This window comes from Macaca thibetana, chromosome 2 (genome assembly GCF_024542745.1).
Source record: "Macaca thibetana thibetana isolate TM-01 chromosome 2, ASM2454274v1, whole genome shotgun sequence".
Lineage (NCBI taxonomy): Eukaryota > Metazoa > Chordata > Mammalia > Primates > Cercopithecidae > Macaca > Macaca thibetana.
This window is the reverse complement of record NC_065579.1, coordinates 155,355,082-155,381,940: the sequence shown is the minus strand read 5'-3', so window position 1 is coordinate 155,381,940 and position 26,859 is coordinate 155,355,082. Positions and strand designations below refer to the sequence as shown.

The window sequence follows — 26,859 nt, the reverse complement described above, 5'->3', positions numbered from 1 at the left end:
ACGTTATAAACACACTTCTCTATGTAACTCTTTCCTTCTCCTACCTGTTTTAAAAGATAACAGCATAAGTCAATTATAATAGCTGTGTGAATGGGTTTATATTCTGTAAAGGTATAATTTGTATGAAAATAATAATACAAAGAATGGTGAAGGGAACATAGATATACTGGAGCGAAGTTTTTATATAATGCTGAAGTTATGTTAGCATAAATCCAAACAAGATTATTTTAAGTTAAGATTAAACTAACTCTAATACCCAGATAAATCGGTAAGAAAATAACTCCAGAAACAGTAAAATAAACAGCAATTGAATTTAAAAGGTACACTAGGAAATATCTATTTAACACAATGAAAGAAGGACTTGAGGAACAAAAAATATATGACATATATAAAATAAACAAAACATGTATATCCTACTTATAAATCAAAAGGCAGAGATAGTCAGAATGGACCCTCCCCCGAAAAAAAAAAATCCAACTATACCACTACGTCTGTACTGTCTACAAGAGACAAACTTTAGATCAAAAGACACAAATAGGTTGAAAGTAAAAAGGTTTTTTAAAATATGCCATGCATGAAGTAATCAAAGACAGCTGGAGTGGCTATACTACTACAACCCAAAATAGATTTTAGGACAAAAATTGTTACTAGAAAAAGTACATTTTATAATGATAAGAAGGTCAATCTATCAGATATACATAATGATTATAAACACATATGGCCCTAACAACAGAACTCCAAAAATATATGAAGCAAAAACTTACAGAATTGAAGTGAGACATGGATAATTCAAGAATATAGATGGAGATGTCAATACTCCACTTTGAATAATAGAATGAACAGCTAAGAAGAAGATCAACAAAAAAATAATAGAATGAACAACTAAGAAGAAGATCAACAAAGAAAGAGAAGACTTAACTAACACTATAAACCAACTAGACCTAACAGACTTCTAGAGAACATTCCACCTAACCCAGCAGAATATACATTCTTTTAAGTGCACATGAACATTCTCCGAGATAAACCATATGTTATACCATAAAACAAGCCTCAGTAAATTTTAAAAGATTAAAATCATACAAGGCCAAACACAGTGGCTCATGCTTGTAATCTCAGCACTTTGAGAGGCCGAGGAGAGTGGATTACCTGAGGTCAGGAGTTCGAGACCAGCCTGGTCAACATGGCGAAAACCAGTCTCTACTAAAAATACAAAAATTAGCCAGGCATGGTGGCACATGCCTGTAATCCTAGCTACTCAGGAGGCTGAGGCAGGAAAATCGCTTGACCCAGGAGGCAGAGGTTGCAGTGAGCTGAGACCATGCCATTGCACTCTAGCCTGGGCCACAGGAGACTCTGTCTCATTAAAAACAAACAAACAACAACAAAAAAAACCCATACAAAATATATTCTGCAATCACAATGAAATTAAAAGATAAATCAACAGAAAAAAATTTAGAAAAATTCGAAATATGTGGAAATTAAACAACACATTCCTAACTAGCCAATGGATTAAAGAAGAAATCACAAAAGAAATTAGAAAATACTTTCGAAGTATTTTCTAAAGCATAAAAGTATAAATCCAAATGAAAACACAACATACTAAAACTTATGGGATACAGAAAAGCAATGCTTAAAGGAAAATTTGTTGCTATAGAGGCCTATATTTTAAAAACAGCAAAGGTCCCAAATCAATAACCTACTTTTCCACCTTAAAAAACTATAAAAAAGAACAAACTATACCCACACCAAACAGAAGGAATGAAATAATAAAGATTAGAGAGACGTTAATATAATGGAGAATATAAAATGAGAATATAAAAATCACAGAAAAATAATTTAAAGGTGGTTTTTTTCAAAATATCAACAAAATTGATAAGCTTTTAACTAGGTTGACAACATTAAAAAAAGACTCAAATGACTAAGTAATGAAAAAAGGGACATTACAATATAGATTATATTATCTAATATATTAGATACATTAGATAAAATATCTAATATGTATTTCTAATATCTATATATATCTAATATAGATATACATTGTCTAATACATATGGGCATATTCTCAGAAAGGCTTAAATATCAAAACTACTGTGCTACCGTGTTTATTGCAGTATTATTGTGAATAAATAGCCAAGATATGGAAACAACCTAAGTATCCATCAACAAAACTCTATCAGGATGGAAAAGTGGCTATAAAGAGAGCACTCCTCAAAAACATTGAAACGCAACCTGCTGGCATCTGGGTAAAAAGACTAAACTCATGGTTAAGTAATGGACATACTGAAAGCTTGGGAGGAAAAGCTGGGGAGAGAGATTGTTTGAATAATTAGTTTATCAAAAAGTTTCTGCATGTATTGGACATCCAGAAAAGCACATGCATGCCCAGGGAATGATGCATGTAATATACAAACTGTCCCGACTTTACCTTTTGGTTTTTTATTATGAAGTATGCAAAGAAACAAGAAAGTATGGCTAGGAGAAATTAAAATAAACTGCTACTAAGGAAGCACAGATACTGGACCAAAACTTTAAATCAACTGTCTTAAAAATGTTCAAAGAGCTAGGGGAAGACAGGTCAACTGAAATTGTTCAGCCTGAAGAAAAGGAAGAAGAATGAAGAAAAATTTACAGAGCCTCAGAGACCTATAAGACACCCTTAAGTGTACCACTTATGCATGGTGGGAGCTCCAGAAAAAGAGGAGAGAGAGAAAGGGAAAGAAAAAATATTTAAAGAAGTAATGGCTGAAAATGTTACAAATTTGATAAAAGAAATGAATGTACACATTCAGGAAGCTCAACAAACTCCAAAAGAATAACATAAAAAGATCCACACTGATACATGACAGTAAAACTTTCAAAAGAGAAAGATATTTTGAAAGAGAAAATCTTGAAAGCAGCAAAAGAGAAGTGATTCCTCACATATAAAGATACTGAAGATGAACAGCCAATTTCTCAGCAGAATTTATGGAAGTGAGAAAGCAGTGAGACAACATACTTACAGTTGAAAAAAGTACCATCGACCAGAAATTCTACATTCAGCAAACTACCTTTCAGAAATAAAGAAGAAATTAAGACATTCCCAGATAAACAAATCCTAAGGAGTTCATCTAGAGTAGGCCTGCCATACAAGAAATTCCAAAAGGATATCCTCAAGTAGAAATGAAAGATACAATAACTTGAAGTCATATGAAGAAATAAAAAAAAATACTGGTTTTGGTATCTATATAGGTGATTTAATAGCCAGCATCATATGTTTGGTTTGAACCTCTTTTTATGTATGATTCAAATGATGGATGTACAAAATAATTACAATAAACCTATGTTAATAGGCCCACGCTGTATAAAGATGCTATTTGTGACAACAATAACACACAAAAAAAGAGACAGACATGTATTATATAAGAGCAGGGTTTTGTATACCATTGAAGCTAGGATGGTTTTAATTCAAAATAGGCTGTTATAAGTTTAGGAGGCTAATTGTAATCCCTAAGTAACCACTAAGACAATAACTAAAAATATATACACAGAAAAGGAATGAGAAAGGAATCAGTATGATACACTATAAAAAAAATCAACTCAACACAAAGGATGGTAGTAATGGAAGAACCGAGGAACAAAAAAGATATAACATATAAAAATAAATAGCAAAATGACAGAAGTCCTTCCATAGCAGTAATTACTTTAAATGTAGATGGATTAAGCTTTCCAACAAAAGACAAAGATTGGCAGAATAGATTTTGAAAAATATGATCCGACTACTTAGTGTGAGATTCTTTTTACTTTCAAAGACATTAATAAGTTGAAAACACAACTATGGAAAAAGATATTCCATGCAAATAATAACCAAAAGAGCGCTAGAGGTGCTATACTAGTATCAGACAAAATAGACTTTAAGTCAAAAACTGTTATGAGGGATGAAGAAGTGCATTATATATTGATAAAAGTGTCAATTAAACAAGAAGACTTTATTTCTTCTTGTTTATAATATTTATTTATAGAAAATAATTATTTGTAGAACACAACAAGCTCAAATTTTGTGAAGCAAGCATTGACAAATTTGAAGGGAAAGGCAGACAGTTCTACAATAATAGTTGGAGATTTTAATACCCCACTTTTTTTTCGTGAAATAGGGTGTCACTCTGCTGCCCAGGCTGAAGTGCAGTGGCACAATCACGGCTCAGACAGCCTCAACCTCCTGGTCTCAGGCAATCCTCCCACCTCAGCCCACCAGTAGCTGGGACCACAGGTGCATACTACCACACCTGGCTGATTTTTGTGTTTCCCACTTTCAGTAATGAGTAGAACACTAGACAGAAGAGCAGTAAGAAAATATAGGACTCGAACAACACTATCAACCAATTAGACCTAACACCTATGAAGAACATTCCACCCAACAACAGCAAATACACATTCTTTCCATGGAATATTCTCCAGGATAAACCATATGTTAGGCCACAAAACAAGCCTTAATGTATTTTAAAAGACTGAAACCATACAATGTATCTTCTCTGAACACAGCAGAATGAAGCTAGAAATCAATAAGAGAAGGAAAACTGGAAAATTCATACATATTTGGAAATTAAACAACATACTTTTAAACAACCAATGTATCAAAGAAAAAAAATCACAGAGAAAATGAGAAAATATCTTCAGATGAATGAAAACATAACACCAAAAACTTGAGAGATGCAGCAAAAGGATCAGCTCAGAGGGAAATTTGTAACTACAAAACAGCTACATTAAAAAGAATAAAGATCTCAAATTAATAAATCATCATTTTGTAAAATATATACATACCTATAGATATAAACACAAAGATTTGCATGGGGGTATTTCCAGAAGGATACACATCAAAATGTCAAGAAAGGTTCTCTCTTGAGTGTTTGGGAATTTTTTTCTTTATGCTTTCTTTTTTATATTTCTATGATTATTACATTTAAGTTATAAAATGGAAAAATAAATCTCCAAAACCAATAACCCTTTGAAGCTACAAGCCATAGCCCAAGAGCTATTTTACTCTAAACACAGTATCCAATTGTGTCATGCACTTTTAAATAAGTAAGGTAGATAATTCATAAAGTTACATTCAACAAGCACTTCTTGAGCACCTGTTATGTTCTAGGCACTGTTACATAAATGACTTTACTTCAGAGTAGTGTGCTTAGATTCTCCTTTCCATTCCTAAGTATGGTGTCAAGTGTATCCACTCTCCCTGTCACACTTTGATCACAAGTATTTGAATTTGGATTTTAAGTCTCATTTCTAATTGTTTAATGCAGTTAAATCCTTACTAAAGGAATATCTGGCATCACACTACCAAACCTTGGCCTGCCTCAGTGATTTCAGGCTTTGCAAGGTCAAATATGTCTCATCAATCACCACCTCTGTACTGGCCTACTCCTGAAAGTAGACAGCCTACTGACTCTGAGGTGCATTCTTAAGGTTGATTGCAAAGGGGGAGGGCCAAATGTCAAAACCTGGGCCCCACTGGCCGACACCATCAAATACAAATTCTCCACTTGTTAAATATTCCTTCTGGTATCTTTCTCCACTTTCCTTACTCCCTTCCTTTCTGGAACTCTGGTTTGGCCTCCTTCTAACTCGCCTCTCTGCGGTAAGACCACTAGATGGTGCAGTTTTAGAACCCATTCTCACTGGATCTTCTCTCCTCTCTCTGGCTCTCCCGCCATAGATCACATGTCTAATTCAGCAAGAAAACACCTTGGGGCAGGAGTTTCCACTGCCAAGACAGCTATACCCAAAGGGGATGGAAAACAACTGGTGACCTGTCCTTTGGATGGGGGAGAGGACGCTCCTGCAGGAATAAACTGCCAATGGGTGTGTTAGGGGTGGAGAGCAAAACTCTTTTCTTTACATTCTTTTCTTGTGAGGGCAGATCCCTAAGATTGTAATAGCATTAGTGTTAGTAAGACTAAACTTCCTGGTACTACTGAAAACAGCACTGGCACTGTAAAGGTAGTACTGAAAAATGTAAAAGAATATAATGTGGTTGTGTTACCACAACACTGAATAGAGTCAAAGAAGAGTAACTTTTAGCAAGACTATTTACTTAGCACAGCGCCCAGTCTAGCATCATACTGTGCATTACATCTGTGATTAGAGACAAACTCAGTACCAAAGTGTGAATTTGAGTTATTGGCAATAGCAACAACCTCTGTTCAGGTTTGTGGTCCTCGTGCAGCTGGTTGTGTGTTCATCTGCTAACATTTGGAGGTGCGGTGGGGGATGTTAATCAGGGGAGCAGTACCTGAGAGAGGGCCTTTTTCTCACACACTGCCGAGAACCTCCGCGAACAAGGAAGAGGGTAAATCTCGAGGTGGCGATGCACGGAGCCCCGTGGCCTGGTCGCTCGGCTTGGGGAGGAGAAGCTCTAGCTGCCAGAGCCTGGGAATTGCCTCTTCTCAGGAGATGGCGTAGTCCCTGCGCTCGCCTGCGCCCTGCAGGGTCAGCTAACGGCCATCCCTCCACTTACAACAGCGGGGCGGCCACTCGCCCTGACGCGCGCAGAGACCCGAACAAAGCCCGTGGGAATCATGTGGCGTTCCTGAAGGGTCACCTAGACGACCCAGCCCAGCTCCGCCCACAGTGCCTGGCAACCTAGACCAGTCAGGGACGCAGCAGGAAATGGAAGAGCCTCCGCAAGACGATCTGGCTGAACCCTTGGAACATGAAAGCCCAGCCGCTCCCTCAAGTGCTGGCCACACTAATGGCCAGGAAGACGACGACCAGAAGAACCAGGCCGAAAGGAAGGCAGATAACCACACTGCTCACAGAATAGCTGACCAGACTGCCCTAAGAGTGCCTAGCCAGGCTAACTTCAACATATTTAGCCAAACTACCAATGGAGTAGCTGAACAAAATGGGCGTAGTACACCTGGTCAGGCTGGCCACAGAGCATCCGACCCTGCTAATGTTTCTGACCTTAGAGCAGATGATCAGGTTGACCAAACACCATCTGAACAAACTGAAGGCAAGGCATCTAGCCAAGCTAATAATGTACAGTATGAACAGAGTGATGGTCAGGTGTCTGGCCTGACCGAGGAAAGAACTGCTGAACAGATTGAACGAAGATTATCTAGCCAGGCTGAGAGAGTAACTGCTGGGCAGATTGATGGTAGACTGTCTATGCCATCTGACCAGAGAGGTTCCAGACAGACTGACCACAGAATGTCAGGCCAGGCTGAGAGAAGAACTTCCGAGCATATTGGTGGTAGATTATCTACACAGTCTAACCGAAGAGCTTCTGAACAGACTGACCGCAAAATGGCAGGCCAGTCCCAGAGAAGAGCTTCCGAGCAGATGGACCGTAGACTATCTGACAAGGCTGAGGGAATAACTTCTGAGCAGATTACATACACATTATCCAGACTATCTGAGAAAAGACCTTCTGTGCAGATTGACAGTGGGTCATCCGTACCATCTGACCAAAGTCCTTCTGTGCAGATTGACAGTGGGTCATCCGTACCATCTGACCAAAGTCCTTCTGTGCAGATTGACAGTGGGTCATCCGTACCATCTGACCAAAGTCCTTCTGTGCAGATTGACAGTGGGTCATCCGTACCATCTGACCAAAGTCCTTCTGTGCAGATTGACAGTGGGTCATCCGTACCATCTGACCGAAGTCCTTCTGTGCAGATTGACAGTGGGTCATCCGTACCATCTGACCGAAGTCTTTCTGTGCAGATTGACAGTGGGTCATCCGTACCATCTGACCGAAGTCCTTCTGTACAGATTGACAGTGGATCATCCGTACCATCTGACCAAAGACCTTCAGTACAGATTGACCGCAGAATGTCAGGCAAAGTTAGGAGAACTTCTGTGAAGACTGACTACAGATTGGCTAGCCTGGTTGACCAAGGAACTTCTGAGCAGATTGACCTCAGATCGCATGGCCTCGTTGACCACAAAACATCTGTAAAGACTCACCACCAAGTGTATGGCAAAGCCACTGAACTAGCTGAACACCAGACTATTGACCAAGCTCATAGTAATGCTGATCAACCTCCAGTTGACAAGGCTGACTACAGTGAATCTGACCAGATTGACCACTTAGCAGACAGACAAGCTAATCACAAAGACCAACTGTCTTACTATGAAAGACATGGCCAGTCTGAAGACAGGATATTTCCCCAGTTAGGCAATAGCAAGAAGGACAAAGAGGCTGACTACAGAATACAACCCTGCAAATTTGAGGACAGCCAAGTAGACCTCAATTCCAAGCTTTCAGTTGAAATGGAAACTCAAAATGCAACCACTACCCCAGCCTACCACCCAGTTGATGCCAGATTCACCAGTAATTTCCAAGCAAAAGACCAAGCCCTTTTCCCAAGACTCCCCTCCATCTCATCCAAATTGAACCATATTAGTAGTCAAGAAAAAACTCAAGCCGTAGTAACCAAATCTGTAAGTTAAATGGGCATTTGATACCTACCTGGGAGATCAGAGATCTAGATGGGGCCTGGAGAGTAGAAATAGGGGTACGATGGAAGGGCATATATTGCATCAAGGATAAAGAAAAAACCCACATGTTGTGGTATGTGTGACCCATAATTTCAGGAAGGGCAAAAGAAGGATGGGAAATAAAAGAGAAGTATTGCCTTCTCTACTCCCAAAGGCCGTTCAGGAAGGATTAAAAACCAGGATTCAGGAAACCTGCCTTTTACGTCCTGGTTCTGCAACTAACTCTGTGATATTAAGTCATTTTCCCTCTCTGGGCTTCTACCAGGAGACGGGAATTTGGAGTCGATTAGAGATCCCTGCAAAGGGAAAAGTATTTGAAGTTGATTGGCAATGCCTAGGGTACCCCCCAGGACATGAGGTGCATTATATTGCACCTGGAGACCTGGAGGAATATCCAAGTCTCTCTTAAAAATGTGTCTTTTCTCCAGCTCCTGGTGTTAAGATCTCATTGACATCAGATTTCACTGATAACGACAATTCCTAGGCCCTTCAGGTTTACTAAGGATTCTTTGGTGGGGGGATTTAAATTTCAGGATGAATTTTCAGAAATTGAGCAAGGAAAGAGTTATCGTATACGCAATCAAACTTGTAGAAGGTTCCCTTCTATAGTTTATGAAGATCCTTATCAAGTTTCACTCCAATACATGGAAGAACACCACATTCTGCAAATATTCCAGGTAAACCTCTCAATTCCTCTCTTTAATTGTAAGTTTTTCAAGAGGTACAAGAAAGGGCGTATTCTGTAAAAAGGGATATATTCTAATTGAGAAATTAATAAGTGCATTAAGATGTAGTTACCATAAGTAGTAAATGATAAACACCAAATAGATGATACCATTGTATGAAGCCATTCAGAGGGATTATAGATCAGGTAGGTTGGTTGATAGGGAAAAACTTGGCCAAAGGTTAAAGAGCCAGACTAGGAAGGAAGGACAAAATATTATCAATTGAAAAGAAGAGAAAAAGGAAATCCAGGCAGAAGTATTATACCATCCCGTGTTGCTAATAATGAGGATATATTCTGAGAGTTCTGAAACATGCATCATCAGGCAATTTTGTCACTGTGTGAACATTGGTGTACTTACACAAATCTAGATGATATAGCCTACCACACACTTAGGCTATATGGTATAGCCTATTGCTCCTAGGCTACAAACTTGTATTGTACATTATTATAATGAATACTGTAGGCAATTGTAATACAATGGGAAGTATTTGTGTATCTAAACATAGAAAACATACAGTAAAATTACCATATGAGAGATAAAAATGGTACACCGCTATGGAGTACTTAACTATGTATGGAGCTTGCAGGCCTGGAAGTTGCTCTGAGCGAGTCAGTGAGTGAGTGCGTGGTGAGTTAGTGTAAAGGCCTTGGATGTTACTGTACAATACTGTAGACTTTAGAAACATTGAACACTTAGGCTACACTAAATTTTTTTAACATGTTTTTCTTCAAAACTAAATTAACCTTAGCTTACTGTAGCTTTTTAACTTTATAAACTTTTAAATTTTTTAATCTTCTGACTGTTTTGTAATAACACTTAGCTTAAAATACACATTGTACAGCTATACAAAAATATTTTTCTTTACATTCTTATTCCATAATCTTGGTGCTATTTTTTAATGTTTTTTTACTTTTATTTTTCTACTTTTTTAACATTTTTGATTTAAAACTAAGACACAAATACACACTAACCTATGCCTACAGGGTCAGGATCATCAGTATCACTGTCTTCCACCTTCACAACTTGTCCCACTGGCAGGTCTTCAGAGGCAATAAATGCATGGAGCTGTCATCTCCAGTAATAACAATGCCTTCTCCTGGAATACCCCCTGAAAAACCTCCCTGCTGTTTTACAGTTAACTTTTTTTAAATAGGTAGACAGAGTACATTCTAAATAAATCACATAGCAAGTACATAAACCAGCAACATAGTCATTTATTTTTCAAGTATGAGGTACTGTCATAACTTCATGTGCTATATTTTTATACGACTGGTAGCAAAGTAGGTTTGTTTACACCAGCATCACCACAGACACATGATTAATGTTTTGCACTATGGCATTATGACAGCTATGACAGCTATGACGTCACTAGACAATAGGAATTTTTCAGCTCCATTAAAATCTTGAAACGCATCACTATATGGAACATGACTATACTTTCAAAAGATGACCAATCTCGTAACCATCTAAGAATCCACATGCTCTAGAGGGGAAAAGAAATACTTTAAAATTGCTTCTAATTCTTCAAATTACAAATCTCATTGACCTCAGTATGTGGTGCTGGAATTTGTGGTTAGAAAGGTGTAAAATAAGAATGGCTTACCTCAAATGAAAACCTTTAAACTGAAAATTTTTGAATGTAAAGAAGTAGAGCATAGAGGAAAGAGAACAGATTTTGTAATCTGTTAGCCCAAGGCTCAAATCCTAACTTTGTACTTCTTGTCTTTGTGATTTGGGAAAAATTACTTAACTTTTGTGAACCTAAGATTCCTCACATAAAATAAGGATAAGTGATGTCTACTTCATTAACCTTGGTCTATGCCTTTTCCTTTTTCGAATGTCTTTTTGTTGGAAGAGTACTAATGTCTGGGTTTCTGGCTTTAATTAAAGAACTACTAATTATTAAACTGAAGGATGAAACCTGTTGAGACGTCCATTGAGACAGTAGTTTTAATCATTTTATAATTTTCTTCACCTGTGAAGAAAAAATGCTTATGCATGCAATATTGTTATACGAAAAAATAGTAATTAAATATGTGTTCAACAGAAATAGATATAAAACACATAATGGAATGACGTTGGTGCCTTAGATAGACCTGAATATTTTATCCTGAAATCTGCCTGATTGTTATGCCCTGCAAGTGAGAATTGTGCTTACTTTATTATAATTCTTTAATTTATTCAATAACAACAAAAGTATGGAAGTGTATCTAAAGTTTTATGTATACTTTTTCATAATATTATAATACTGAACATCATTTTTGCCATTTATAATCAAATGTCTCAGAAGGAAGATTCTATGCAAAATTGTGCAGTGTTTTAAAATTTTTATTCAAAAAGTTTTTCTCGTACTGTTCTTCAAAGCAAATAATTTATTAATTTCTCAATCTAGCAAGATCACAATTCTCAAAACAAATATTTTCTTCCAAACTTTCTCACTATCTCTTTGATCTTGGAAACTAGTGAAAATATCAATCGCTATTTATACTAAATTTTTATTTCTCTAAATTTTACCTTAATTTGCCTAATTTTATTGGTAATAATAAAGTAAGCTGTTACTTAATTTCTTCAAAATACCATAGTGAGCCGGAAATAGTGGTGTGCACCTATAGTCCTAGCTACTCAGGATGCTGAGGCAGGAGGATTCCTTGAGCCCAGGAGTTTGAAGCTATAGTGAGCTATGAACTATGATAGTACCACTGCATTCCATCTTGGGTGACAGAGTGAGAACCCATCTCTGAAAAAAACAAAAGCTATGGTATGTGTTAGGTTAGTGGAAGAGATAGCATCAAATATAACCTGACCACATAACTTTTGCTCAGAGCCATAATATGTTGCCTTATGCTCTCTCTCAGCAGATTACTGAAAACTTAGTCTATGAAAAGCCAGAGGACCCCCTGAATTTTATGCTGTGCCAGGTATAGAATTGGAGAAAAAGAACAACCTTTTAATTCTCTTTATTGTAAAATACAGCACACATACAGCAAAGTGTATAGAACAAAGTACGTACAACTCTGAATTCTTATGAAGTAAACGTACCTTTGATTACCATTCAAGTTTTAAAAAAATAAATAAAACATAACCAGCATCCCAGAAGCCCCCCTCCTTTCCCTCACAGTTATTACTTCCCACAAAAGGATTCTTTATGACCTTTATGGCAATGACCTCCTCACTTTTCTCTGTAATTTTATCACTAAACCTGAATCATGAAACACTTGTGTTTATATTTGGCAGCTTTTGAACTGTATATAAAGGGAACCATATCATATGTAATCAATTGTATCTGGTTTCTTATGCTCAAAATTATGTCATTGGGATTGATCCATGCTGTTGTATGTGGCAATAGTTCATTCATTTTAATTGAAAGGGGTGTCCAATCTTTTGGCTTCCCTGGGCCACTTTGGAAGACAAATTGGGGCCACACGTAAAATACACTAACAATGATAGCTGATGACCTGATGAGGAAAAAAAACGCAAAAAAAAAATCTCATAATATTTTAAGAAAGTTTATGAATTTTTGTTGGGTCTCATTCAAAGCTGTCCTCAACCACATGTAGCCCACAAACTGCAGGTTGGACAAGCCTGCTGTGCAGTATTCATTGTGTAGAATACCATAATGTATCCTACCTTCAATGGGAATTCAGGTTGTTTCCAACTTGGAGTTATTGCAAAAATTTTTGCTGTAAACCTTCTTGCACATGTCTTTTGGTAACACATTTCCCTTGAGTGCATACCTTGAAGAGTAATTGCTGGATCATAGGGTATGTGTTTCCTCAGCTTTAGTAGATTATTTCAAACAATTTCCCAAAGTGATTATACCCATTTATGTTCCCACCAGCAGTGTGTAAGAGTTCCAGTTGTTCCACATCCTTACCCATGCTTACTACTATCAGTGGTTTTAGCATCAGCCATTTCGATAGGTGAATAGTAACATATCATTGCAATTTCATTTTGCTTTTTCCTGATTACTAAGGCAGTTGCATATCTTTTCATTTGTTTATTGGCCATTTGGAAATACTTATTTTTCTATTGCATTGTTTGTCTTTTTCTTAATCATTAGTAACAATTTTCCATATATTCTGGTTATGACTTCTTTGTTAATTATGCTTGTTGCAGGTGTCTTTCCACTGTGTCTTCCCTTTATTTCTCTTAAATGTATCTTTGCGTGAACAGAAATTATTAATTTTAATATAGTCAAATTTAACCATCTTTTGTTTTATGATTAGCATTTTCAGTGTCCTGTTTTAGAAGCTTCCCCTTAGCCCAAGCTCTTGACGGGCTGTGGCTGGAGTGCAGTGGCACGATCTTGGCTCACTGCAGCCTCTACCTCCCAGATTCAAGGGATTATCCTGCCTCCCGAGTAGCTGGGACTACAGGCATGCGCCACCCCGCCCAGCTAAATTTTTTGTATTTTTAGTAGAGACAGGAATACACCATGTTGGTCAGGCTGGTCTTAAACTCCTGACCTCAAATGATCCGCCCGCCTGGGCCTCCCAAAGTGCTGGGATTACAGGCATGAGCCGTAGCACCCAGTCGACCATAGTTTTCCATAATATCTCATGAAAGTTTCTTTGTGGTTGGTCTTTTTAAAGAGCAGGGGGTGGGGGTTAGTTTTGTTTGTTTGTTGCTTTCACATTTATATCCACAATTGGTCTGGAATTGATTTTGTGCAGGGTGTAAGCTGGGGTCAAGTTTCATTTTCTTCCAGTCAGATATCGAGTTGAGCAAGTGCCTTTTAGTAAAACAACTATATCTTCCATATTGCTCTACTTGAATTATATAGTATATTTGTCCATCTTTGCTTCAAAACAAGACTGTCTTATTGCTTGTACAAAGTATAATTAAGCTTTTTGTTGATCTTATATCCAGCAACCTTACTAAACTCAAATTATTAATTCTAATAATGTATGTGTTTATTCTTTAGGTGTTTCTACAGATATATGTAAATAGTAACAGTTTTATTTTGGCCTTTACAATCCTTTTCCTTTTTTCCTCCTTGTTTTATTGCATGTATGATATATCTTCTCTTTGACTCTTCAGATCCACCTTCCTGTCTTCTCTACCACAAAAATACTAACTTGGAATTACCAAATCAACAGGCTCTCATTCCTTCTGACTTCCAATTGGGTTAAGCCAATGGAAAACCCTGGAAGATGATTATAAGGAGGAAACAAGGTGAAATCAGGTTTATTCTCCTGGCTTTCTCCCCTAAGAGGTCACCTTGATCTGTCTGTCTTAAGCTGTCTCACAGTATCTTATTTTATATGACTATTTTCTTCTGAATTCCAGCAATGTTCTCTCTTCTTGACCCTTCAACCCTAAAGTAAGTTCAACTGCTACTAGCTTTGGATTATTATATTGTCCCATGTGACTCCCCCTGCCTAATTCTTTTCAAATAGCCCATTTATAAATAAACTCTCATTGAATTCTATTATAAGTATGCCATCCATTTCCTGTTGGAATGCTGATGCTGGTTAGGGATGTCCTGTTTAATTAATGCTGAATAGAAGTAGCTACAGTGGTTCAACTTACTTGCTTTTGTACTTTTCTCACTGATATATAATAGTTGCACATATTTTTAAGGTGCATGTGATATTTTCATACATATATACAATGTGTAATGATCAAATCGGATAATTGAAATATTTACTACCTAAAACATTTATCTTTTTTTTCTTTTGGGAACATTATAATTCTTCTCTTCTAGCTATTTTGAAATATACAATAAAATATTAACTATAGCTTTCTTACTGTACTAAATACGAGAACTTATTCCTTTTAACTGTATTTTGTACCCATAACCAATTTCTCTACATCTTCCCTTCCCCTTTTCCCTTTCTAGCCTCTGGTAACCATGAATCTATTCTGCCTCCATGAGATCCACTTTTTTAGATCTCATATGAGTGAAAACATGCAATATTTGTCTTTCTGTGCCTGGCTTATTTCACTTAACATAAAGACCTCCAGTTCCATCCATGTTGCTGCAAATAACAGGACTTCCTTCTTTTTATGTCTGCATAGTATTCCTTTATATATATGTGCCACATTTTCTTTATCCATTCATGTGTTGATAAACACTTAGGTTGATTCCTTACCTTGGATCTTTTGAATAGCGCTGTAGTAAACATGGGAGTGCAGATATCTCTTCAAAACACTGATTTCCTTTCCTTTGGAAATAATAGCCAGCAGTGGGATTGCTTGACTATATCGTAGTTCTGTTTTTAGTTTTGTTTAGGAAACTTGATATGTTTTTCATAATGGCTGTAATACTTTACATTTACACCAATAGTGTGAAGTATTCCTCTTTCTTTGTATCTCCACCAGCACACTTGGTTTGTTTGGTGGTTTGGTTTTTCTTTTTTTTAAGTTGTTTGTTTGTTTTTTGGTCTTTTTGATAATAGCCATTCTAACTGGGATGAGATGGCATCTCATTGTGGTTTTGATTTGCATTTCCCTGATGATTAGTAATATTGAGCATTTTCCCATATACATCTTGACCATTTGTATATCTTATTTGGAGATATGTATATTCAGATCTTTTGCTTATTTTAAGTTGTGTTATTTTTTGCTGAGTTGTCTGAGTTCCTCTAGTTACTAATCCTTTGTCAGATGAATAGTTTGCAAATATTTTTCCCACTTTGTAGGTTGTCTCTTAGCTCATTTTGTTTGCTGTGCAGAGAAGCTTTTTTTAATGAGGCTAGATTACATCAAGTAATCTCATTTGTCTAGTTTTGCTTTTGTTGCCTGTACTTTTGAGGTCTTACCTAAAAATCTTCATTCAGATCAATGTCCTATTGCTTTTTTTCCAATGGTTTATTCTAGTATTTTCGAAATTTCAGGTTTTACATTTAAGTCCGTAATCCATTTTGAGTTGATTTTTGTATATAGTGAAAGATAGGGATGTAGTTTTATTTTTCTGCATATGGACATCCTGTTTACCAAGCACCATTTATTAAAGAGTCTGTTCTTTCCCCCAATATATATTATTGGCATCTTTGTCAAAAATTAGTTGACTGTAAGTGCATGGATATATTTCTGAGTTGTCCATTCTGTTCCATTAGTCTATGTGTCTGTTTTTATGCCAGTACCATGCTGTTTTAGTTACTGTAGCTTTGTAGTATAATTTGAATTCATCTGGTGTGATACCTTCTAGTATTCTCTGATGGTTATTTGTATTTCTGTGGGGTCAGTGGTGGTATCCCCTTTATCATTTCTCATTGTGTTCATTTGAATCTTCTCTCTTTTCTTTTTTATTACTTTAACTAGCAGTCTATCTATTGATATATTCTTTTTAACCAGCTCCTGAATTCATTGATTTTTTGAAGGATTTTTTGTATCTCTATCTCTTTCAGTTTCACTCTGAGCTTGGTAATTTCTTGCCTTCTGCTAGCTCTGGGGTTTGCTTGCTCTTAGTTCTCTAGTTCTTTAAGTTGTGATGTTAGGGTGACAATTTGAGACCTTTCTAGCTTTTTGATGTGCATTTAGGGCTATAAATTTCCCTCTTAACACTGCTTTAGCTATATCCCAGAAGTTCTGGTATGTTGTCTTTTTGTTCTCATTGGTTTCAGATAACTTCTTGATTTCTGCCTTAATTTCATTGTTTACCCCAAAGTCATTCAGGAGCAGGTTGTTCAATTTCCATGTAGTTGTGTGGTTTTGAGTGGGTTTCCTAATCTGGAGATCTAATTTGATTGGACTGCAGTCTGAGAGACTGTTTGTTATGATTTCACGTCTTTTACATTTGCTGAGAAGTGTTTTACTTCCAATTATGTGATTAATTTTAGAGTAAGTGCCATGTGGCACCAAAAAAATGTATATTCGGTGTTTTAAGGTGGAGAGTTCTGTAGATATCTATCAGGTCCAGTTGGTCCAGAGCTGAGTTCTAGTCCTGAATATCTTTGTTAATTTTCTGTCTCAATGATCTGTCCAATACTGACAGTGGGGTATTAAAGTCTCCCACGATTGTTGTATGGGGCTCTAAGTCTCTTTGTAGGTCTTTAATAACTTGTTTTATGAATCTGGGTGCTCCCGTATTGAGTGCATATGTATTTAGAAGAGTTAGCTCTTCTTCCTGAATCAAACCCTTTACCATTTTGTAATGCCCTTGTCTTTTTTGTCCTTTGTTGGTTTAAAGTCTATTTGGTCAGAAACTAGGATTGTAACCCCTGCTTTTTTCTGCTTTCCATTTGCTTTGTAAATTTTCCTCCATCTCTTAATTTTGAGCCTGTGTGTGTCTTTGCATGTGAGATGTCTCTTGAGTTCAGCACACCAGTGGGTCTTGTCTTTTATCCTGCTTGCCATTCTGTGTCTTTTAATTGGGGCATTTAGCCCATTTACATTTAAGGTTAATATTGTTATGTGTGAATTTGGTCCTGTCATCATCATGCTGGCTAATTTTGCAGACTTGTTAATGTAGTTGTTTCATAGTGTCATTGGTCTGTGTACTTTGGGGTATTTTTATAGTGGCTGGTAATGGTTTTTCCAAGTTTGTGCTGAGAGGTCTGCTGCTAGCCTCATTGGGTTCCCCTTGTAGGTTCCTGATCTCTCTCTCTGGCTGCCTTTAAGATTTGTTTTCTTTTATGTTTATCTTGGTGAATCTGATGACTATGTGCCTTGGGGATGGTTGTCTTGTATGGTATCTCACAGGGGTTCTCTATTTTTCTTAAATTTTTATGTCCACCTCTGTGGTAAGATTGGGGAAATTTTTATGAACTATATCCTCACTCTGTTTTCCAAGTTGTTTATTTTCTCTCCTTTTCTCTCAGGAATGCCAGTGAGTCATAGATTTGGTCCCTTCACAATCCCACTTTTTTTGGAGGTTTTATTCATTTTTTTAAATAAAAAATAAAAAACTTTTGTCAACTGAATTGATTCAAAAAACTGGTCTTCCAGCTCTGATATTCTTTCCTCACCTTGGTCAATTCTGCTGTTAATGATTCTAACCATATTAGTCATTCTTGAAGTGAATTCTTCAATTCTATAAGTTCAATTTTGTTCTGTCTTAAAATGGTTATTTCATCTTTCAGTTCCTAAAATGAATCATTTTAGTGGATTCCTTGGGTTGGGTTTCAACTTTCTGCTGGATCTCAATGATCTTTCTTGCCATGCAGATTCTGAATTCTATATCTGTCATTTCAGTCATTTCAATCTGGTTTAAAACCATTGCTGGGGGACTAGTCTGTTAATTTGAAGGTAAAGGGTCACTTTGGTTTTTGGAATTACCAGAGATTTTGCATTGATTCTTTCCCATGTGTGAGGGCTAGTGTTTCTTTACCTGTGATGGGAGTTGAGTATAATCAGTTGGCTTCATTTCTGCTTGCTTTCAGAGGGCCAATGCTCTGTGCAGGATTTTTGTGGCTGGGTTTTTACTTTAGGTTTCACAGATGCTGTATACTGGCAAAATATTTTTAGTGTTATAATTTGGGCTGAAATCCAGTAGTGGTGCTTAAGAGTAGTAGCCAGCAGATAGGCTGTTAGCCCTCTGCTCTTTCGTATTTTGACACATTCACAGTAGTGCTCTGCAGTAGAGGGGAGAGAGATGACCACTCCCCCTCAACTAGGTTCACTCCTGGAGTTTGGGGTAGCTGTCACCAATCACTAGCTCTGTACCTGCCTTTCCTTTGTTAGGTATTCTGGACTGCAGGGCTCCCTCAGGCATGGAGCCACAGCTGGCAGTCAGGCCATACCCTTCCCTAACTGGCCCTGTGGAGGGAGGCACACCCGCTCCCCTACCAGCCTGAGAACCTGGGCGTCTCACCCCTTTCATTGTTCTGAGAGTTTCCCTTTGCTTGGGAGCTGCACAAATCAGTAAGTCCCACCTAGTTAGGAATAGCAGGGGTGAATGAAGTCACCTGGTCCATTATCCAGGCATATCCTGGGGGAACACAGAGCTGTGCCCACCCATAGAGTTCAGGCAGAGGTATGGTCACTGTGTGGAAGCCCCAGCCAGGGAGTGCTGCATGTCTAGGAGCAGCGGTTGGATGGAGTAATCTGGCCCACCATCCAGGTGCTTCCTGGGAGAACACGTAGCTGCACTGCCCACAGAGTTTAGGCAGAGGCAGGTCTTCTCTGTTGGAAGCCCCAGCCAGCATGTTACACTTGCCTAGGAGCAGCAGGGGTGGGTGGAGTAACCTGATCTGCTGTTTGGGTGCTTCCTGGAGAAAAGCAGGAACTGTGTCTCCTGCCAGAGTTCAGGCAGGTGTGGGATCACTGTGCTGGAAGCTGACACTGAGCCTTATCTGGTGACTGGGAGTGGAGCAATCTGACTACTCTCTGGCATCATGACTGTGGCCTTTATTGGGGCTATGGCAGCTTGCACCAGGCTGCTCCAGCACCCAAAGCCTGTGGGTGTCCCTGTGGACTTTAGTGTTGCTTCTGCAGAAACTCTAGACGACTTTCAATATCAGTCTAGAGGCTCTGTGAGAGTCATGGGTGTTCTTCCATACCTAGGATTGCATAAGTCCCTGTAGGTAGTGTGGATTCCCTGGGGGTTCTCACCCCTTCCCCTTATTGGGGAGCTTCTCTTGCCTCCAGGCCAGTCCCAGGTGACTGGCTGCTCAGCTTTGCTCTTCTCTGTTTTCTATGTCCTCTCACTCCCTTGATGGATCCCCATGTGGTTTCTTCAGTTCATTTTTTTTTTACTTTCTATCTGTCTTCTATTTCCTATACTTTCCTTCATTCCCAGTGTATTTTCCTTTATTTGATTGAGCATAGTTAGTTATTACAGCTGCTTTAAAGTGCTTGTCTAGAGCCAAGTGCAGTGGCTCATGCCTATAATCCTAGCACTTTGGGATGCCAAGGTGGGCAGATCACTTGAGGCTAGGAGTTCAAAGTCAGCCTGGCCAACATGGTAAAACCCTGTCTCTACTAAAAATACAAAAAATTAGCCACCTATGATGGCAGGCACCTGTAGTCCCAGCTACTCAGGAGGCTGAGGCAGGAGAATGGTGTGAACCTGGGAGACAGAGGTTTCAGTGGGCTGAGATCGCGCCACTGCACTCCATCCTGGGTGACAGAGTGAGATTCTGTCTCAACAACAACAACAAAAAAATTAGCTGGGTGTGATGGCGTGCACCTGTAATCCCAGCTACTTAGAAGGCTGAGGCACTAGAATCACTTGAACCCAGGAGGCGGAGGTTGCAGTGAGCCAAGATTGCACCACTGCACTCTGGCCTGAGTGACAAAGCGAAACTCTGTCTCAAAAATAAAGTGCTTCTCTAGTAACCTCAACACCAGATCATCTTAGAGTTGGCATCTGTTGATTGTCTTTTTCATTTAAAGTGAATTTCTATGCTTTCTATAAGTAGAATAATTTTAGACAACCTGGGATATTGTTATTATTATATTGCGTAGTCTGAGATTAGCTATAGTTTTCTGATGAATGTTGATTTTTTTTAAATGGCAGTTAATATGCTTAAATTCAAAGTGTAAGTTCTCTCTTGCCTCATGTGATTAACAGGTCATCGCTCAGATCAATTCACATTACTTTGAATCTATCCTATGAGTACATGTTCTAGGGGTCAGCCTGAAGTTCATACACAATATTGGAGAATCTTTTTCTCCTTTCAGAATTCTCCCTCACTCTTCAGAAGTTCATATTTGGCCAGGCTACTTCCCCTGATTCTTCCATACAGAAAGACAGCAGGATTTCTTATCAGAGTTTTAGGCATTCTTGCACTGCCACAGCTGTCTATGACTGTGATTTCTATTGGGTCAAAGCGGAAAAAATGAAGAACTCATTTTGGTCACTTGGTCCAAGTTTAGACTTTCCTTTAAAATATATCTGTCTTTGTTTAGGCTCCAGAGCCTTCAGGAAGTTATGTTTTGGTTTGGTTTGATTTTTGCATTGGTTTGTTTGTGGTGGGTGAGGTGGGTGTTGTATTTTGTCCATTGTATACAGCTGTTATCTGCAGGAGTCATTTTTAAGTGCCTTTTCCTGTATTTAGGAAGCAGAACCTCCTTGTTAAAAAATAATATATGCATTTAAAGTTTTATCACATAAATTTAAATATATAGTATTTTCATTTAATTTAGTTCTAAATAGTTTCTAATATGTATTATAATTTCTTCTTCAACTCATAGGTTTGGGGACATTATATTATTTGTACAAATTATTAGATATTGGATTTTGTAGTTATCTTTTGGTTTCTAAGTCAATTGCACTTTGCTCATATAACATACTTTGTATAACATCAAATCTTTGAAATGTGTTTACTTGCTTTATGACACAGCATATGGTTAATAGTTGTGAATAAATTTTTTGTAGTTTTAAAAAAAGGTTTATTTACAATCATTGGTAAGTGTTCTGAATGTATCCATTAGGTCAGGCTTACTAAACATGTTATTCAAGTCTTCTAATATGATTGTGAATTTGTCTATCTCCCTGTAGTTCAGTCAGTTTTTGCTGTGTATATGTGCTTGGGGTTATGTTATTAAGTGCATATAAATTTAGAATTCTTATTTATTTCTGGCAAATTGAACTATTTATTATAAAGAGGTATATCACGTACTCTGACTACTTGGTTCAACATTATTGTGGCTATACCAGATTTATTTTTGTTAACATGTAAATGGTATTATATTTTTCTATCCTTATTACTTTTAATTTTCCTCTGTTCTTAGGTTTCAGATATGTTTTCTATAAATAGCATACAGTTGAGTTTTTGCTTTTTATCATTAATACTCAAATCTGGCAAGTTTTTAACCATTTACAATCAATACAATTAAAGATATATTTGAGGTTAAATCTCTTGTTTTGCTATGTGCTATTTGTCCTACTTGTTATGTTTCTTTTTCTTTACTTTTAGCCTTCTTTTATCATTCCATTTTCCCTCTATTGGCTTAGAAGTTATCTACTTTTATTTTTTGTTGTTTTTTATTGGGGAAATTTTTTAAATTAGCAAACTTTATTTTTAGAGCAGTTTTAAATTTATAGAAAAATTGGGCAGAAAGAACAGTTTCCATATATCTCCTTCCCTCATCTCCCACCACAAATTTCTCCTATTATTAACATTTTGCGTTAGTGTGGCACACCTGTTACAAATTGGTGAGGCAGCATTTGATATATTATTATTAACTAAAGACCATAGTTTACATTAGGGTTCTTTCTTTGTGTCGTACATTCTATGGGCTTTGACACATATATATGATCTACTGTGACATGGATCTACTGTGACAGTATTATACAGAATGTGGTCACTGTTCTAACAATCCTCATGATATTTTATAATGGTTCCCATAGAGACTGTAACATATGTCCTTGATGTATCAAAGTACAAATTATTTGCACCAGCTCAATATACGGATTTCTGTATTTTGAATCTCTACATATTTTAGCCTAACAAAATATGGTAATTCCAAGTAAACCAAAATTGCAAGTGGAAAAAAATTGTTTTTCATTCTCCCTAGGTGCAGGAAATGATGAAAAACAGAGACAAAATGTGAAATCTACAAAGAACGAGCCTCTCTTCAGCATTGTTTACAATCATGTGTCAATACTATGTTCTGTTTTCCATCTGGAAAAAAAATGGTTTTGAATAGACATTGGTGGTGACTCTACCTGAATGTGTTCTTAATTTTTAAGTAAAAAATCTATAGGATATCTATGTAAACTTTACATAACAATTACAGATATCTCTGGATAATCATACAAAAATATACACATTATACATATGCATTCATTGATATTTCAGTACTCATTCCCCTAAATCCCCGAATAAGAAGTTCACAAATCACAACTAGCAATTTATATGTACTTCTTATAAAGCATACAAATCTGTCTCCAAGCTATTTACAAAATGTGTAATCAGAAAATGTGTGAAAAAGAATTTATGACAGCATTTTTTCTCTTAATGAAAGATTATTGTTGTAATATCTCTTTTTTATTTTTACTGTTTCTTCTTTAACTTTGTTTGTTATATTTTGCTGTTAGTGGATGTGATTCTAATTTTTTCCTATGGATAGCTCGCTTCTGATTTTTAATCTACAGCAAAACTCAAACATGTTATACTACTCCATACACACCTGTGGGTGAGGCAGAACATCACTTTCTCATTACCATTTCCCCTAAAGAGTATCTGCATCATGTGGAATGTATAACCAGTTCAACTGGTATTTTAATGCAAAAAACCTTAACTTGGTCTGTCTGGTATGAGTGTGTCTGCCTAAAGATCATAACTGAGATGATCATCTGATACTACTTTTGTGATATGAATCTTCCATTTAATTTCTATTTGAACATTACAGGAGACTTGATTTTTTTATATTGTTTAGTTGATGAATTGGTGTGGTTATATGATTGAATTACAATAAATTAAGCTTCTGTTTGAACAATCATGCACAAACTCTAATTTTTTATATCTTTCATTTCTTAAAATTACATAAAAGTCGCTTTATAATTTCAAAGTTTACTTGTTTTTCTTTTCAGTTGTCCACAAAATGTATGTGTGCTCAAACTCAATAAATTGTTCTTATTCAAACAGATAAGGAGCTCTGTTGACTGTGGGCTGGCAAAAGTAGGTGAAAGCTGATAAACTTGCAGTAAACCTGTGGGAAAAGTTTGAGTTACACAACTAAGGTCATACCAGTTAGTTGGGTGAATAAAATAATCCAAAGATAAATGGACCGATAATATTTTAGTGATAAAAACTCAAATGTTATCAACAACAAATGAAATTAATGATTAAATTTAGTTCACTAGTTTTCAATCCTAAGACCAGACAGTTTTGCTATGTTTCTTAAAGCAGAACATTTAGGACCCAACCACACCAGCCACTTTAGCTTTCTTGTTGGCTTTCTGGGATGCCTTTCACAACTGTCATTTTTGACCTTTCAGAATGAGGCAATGGATCAGAGGGATGGGCTTGGTATGGTACAGCGAACCTGTCTGAAGATGTTTGTCTAAGAAGAAAAGGGAGAAAATGAAGATCAAGCTTCATATGCAATGACTCAGGCTCTCTACTGAAAGAGCTATCTAATATGGAAGCTCAATCAGCTAAAAGTGTATTCAGCTCTTAGTTCCTAAGTGGAAGGAAGTAGTCCCAGGCCAGGAGTAAACACTAAAGAATCTGGGTGGAACTTACTGTCAAGCAGAAAAGAAAGAGGCGTCTCAGAACTGACCCTTTTGGAGTAAAACTGACAGAGGACATGGATGGCTATGTCGAATATAAAAGGAAAATAAATGTTTCAATGTCAGAGTAACTGGAGATCAAAATACATGACCTCCCTTGAAGGAATCCTTTAAAGAAGCTTATGAAAAACAGGTTTTTTATACAGCTATGAAGTATGAGCGTCTCAAGTGTTGTTAGAGATGTTTATGAAAACACTTAGAATACTAATGGGCATTGCTAGTCCTGATTATTTTAGTAATATTATTATCAACAGTAGTAGTATGGGATTTTACTTGATTACCCTCACTCAAATAATTCCCCAGCCACCTTGATTTCCTCACGGTAAGAGCAAAGCTACTTGAGCAGTTTTCCTTCATCTTTCTCCTCCCTTCTTCTGTTTAAAGAATAAATATGACACCATTAGTCATTCAAAAAATGTAAATCGAAACCACAATGAGAGATCACCTTAAACTCACTATAATCAAAAAGACAATAAGTATCAGTGAGGATGTAGGGAAATTAGAACCCTCATATGCTGCTAGTGGAATGTAAAATGGTGCAGCCACTTTGGAAAACAATTTGGCAGTGCTTCAAAAAGTGAAACATTGTGTTATTACATGACAGTAATTCTACACCTAGGTTGATAGGGTTTGGCATGTTCCCAGTCAAATGTCATCTTGAATTGTAGCTCCCATAATCCCAATGTGTCACAGGAGGGACCCAGTGGAAGGTGATTGAATCATGGGGGCAGGATTTTCCCATGCTGTGTTCATGATAGTGAATGAGTTTTCATGAGATTTGATGGTTTTATAAAGGGCAGTTCCCCTGCACATGCTCTCTTCCCTCCCACCATGTAAGACATGCCTTTGCTCCTCCTTCTCCTTCTGCCATGATTGTGAGGCTTTCCCAGCCATGTGGAACTGTGAGTCCATTAAATCTCTTTTTCTTTATAAAGTACCCCCATCTCACGTATCTCTTCACAGCAGTATGAAAATTGACTAATACATAAGTATATACCCGAGAGAACTGAAAACATATGTCCACAAAAAATCTTGTACATGAATGCTCATAGCAGCATTCATAATAACCAAAAAGATGGAAACAACCCAAATATCCATCAACTGATTAATAGATTTTTTTAATATAGTCTATACATACAATGGAATATTATTTAGCCTTAAAAAAGAAGGAAATCTTTTCAATTGCTACATCATAGATGAACCTGGAGGACATTATGCTAAATGAAATAAACCAGTCACAAAAAGCAAATATTATGTGATTCTACTTATATGAGGTATCTAAAGTAGTCAAATTTACAGAAACAGAAAGTAGAAAGCTGATTACCAGGGACTAAGAGAAGGGCAAATAAGGAGCAATTTAATGGATTTACTTTCAGTTTTGCAAGATGAAAAAGTTGTAGAGATCTGTTGCACAACAATGTGAATATACTTAACACTACTTAACTGTACACTTTGAAATGGTAATAATGGCAAATTTTACTTTGTGTGTTCTTACCACAATCAAAAAAATTTTAGTTCAAAATGAAAAATGGGACATATCTATACAATGGATTTTTATTCAGCCATAAAAAGGAATAAGGAACTGATACATAACTATGACTTTTATAAGCCTGGAAAACATTGTGTTAAATAAAGGCAGCCAGACATAGAAAACCACTTGATTTCATTTCTATGAAATGTCCAGAATAAGAAAATCCACAGGGACATAAGTAGATAAGTGGTTGTCAGGGGTTCCAGTGAGCGGGTAATGGGGAATGACTGCTAATGGGCATGAGGTTTCTTTTGGAGGTGATGAAAATATTCTGGAATTAGGTAGTGGTAATGATTGTGTAACTCTGAATATTCTAAAAACTACTTAAATTGTACACTTCAAAAGGGTTAATTTTATGGTGTATGAATTATATATAAACAAAGCTATTTTAAAAAAAAGAAATGTGGAGGTTAATATTTTTAAGTTCCACCTTACAACAGGGAAGAAGAAGAATAGTTGTGGAACTCAGAAACAACAAAAACAAGAGTATCTTAACCTTCCAGGAGAATTATTCTCCTATTTCCCCTACTCTTCACAAATTCCCTTGTTTTATTCTTTGGTCTCTTGAATATGATTTCCTCCTAGTATTTCATGACTAGTAACTCATTCTCAGCTCTACTCACCTACTCTTCTCCACCTATCTTCTTTGCTCTTACATATTTAACCACTTTAATAACTCTATCCAAACTCACCTATTCTTGTGAATAAGTTATGAGTACATACGTGTAACTATGTCTGTTAGTGTTTTCTGCTCACATGTGCCTAGATATATGTGTGTGTATAAGGATGTGGACAAGTGTGGTTTCAGGTGATTCTGTGCCTATGCTTCAATCTTCATGTCAATATTTTGGTTGGAAACATTGTAAGGATAAAACTCAGAAAACTCTGTGTTTTTATTTGTAAGGATAAAACTCAGAAAACACTGTGTTTTTATAAGGGACAAACAATATGCTAATATTGCCAGTGTGCTAGTACCTTAGAGGCTCAGGCTA

At 36.9% G+C, this 26,859-nt stretch overlaps 2 protein-coding genes across 7 annotated transcripts in view; one reads left to right on the top strand and one right to left on the bottom strand.

The window, feature by feature from the left end:
• The window catches only part of IGSF11 (immunoglobulin superfamily member 11), a 214,519-nt gene extending 208,032 nt beyond the window's left edge, over nucleotides 1-6,487 (bottom strand). Inside the window, exon 1 of the mRNA XM_050778773.1 lies at nucleotides 6,269-6,487. The gene's annotated coding sequence lies outside the window, so the exon portion shown is untranslated. The remainder of the gene's footprint in view (nucleotides 1-6,268) is intronic.
• Nucleotides 6,436-24,396, top strand: TEX55 (testis expressed 55). 6 transcript variants are annotated; one of them, XR_007723190.1, is made up of 4 exons: nucleotides 6,436-8,424; nucleotides 9,015-9,158; nucleotides 12,068-12,211; nucleotides 22,617-22,763. XR_007723190.1 is itself a non-coding variant. In XM_050778769.1 (4 exons), the coding sequence occupies exons 1-4, from the start codon at nucleotides 6,646-6,648 to the stop codon at nucleotides 22,650-22,652; spliced, it is 2,019 nt and encodes a 672-aa protein (XP_050634726.1). In that variant the 5' UTR covers nucleotides 6,436-6,645; the 3' UTR covers nucleotides 22,653-22,763. The 6 variants fall into 6 exon arrangements, 4 of the variants coding, with proteins under 4 accessions (XP_050634726.1, XP_050634725.1, XP_050634727.1 ...); XR_007723189.1 differs by having other exon boundaries at nucleotides 12,065-12,211; XM_050778769.1 differs by having other exon boundaries at nucleotides 12,068-12,127.
• Nucleotides 24,397-26,859: the final 2,463 nt, after the last annotated feature.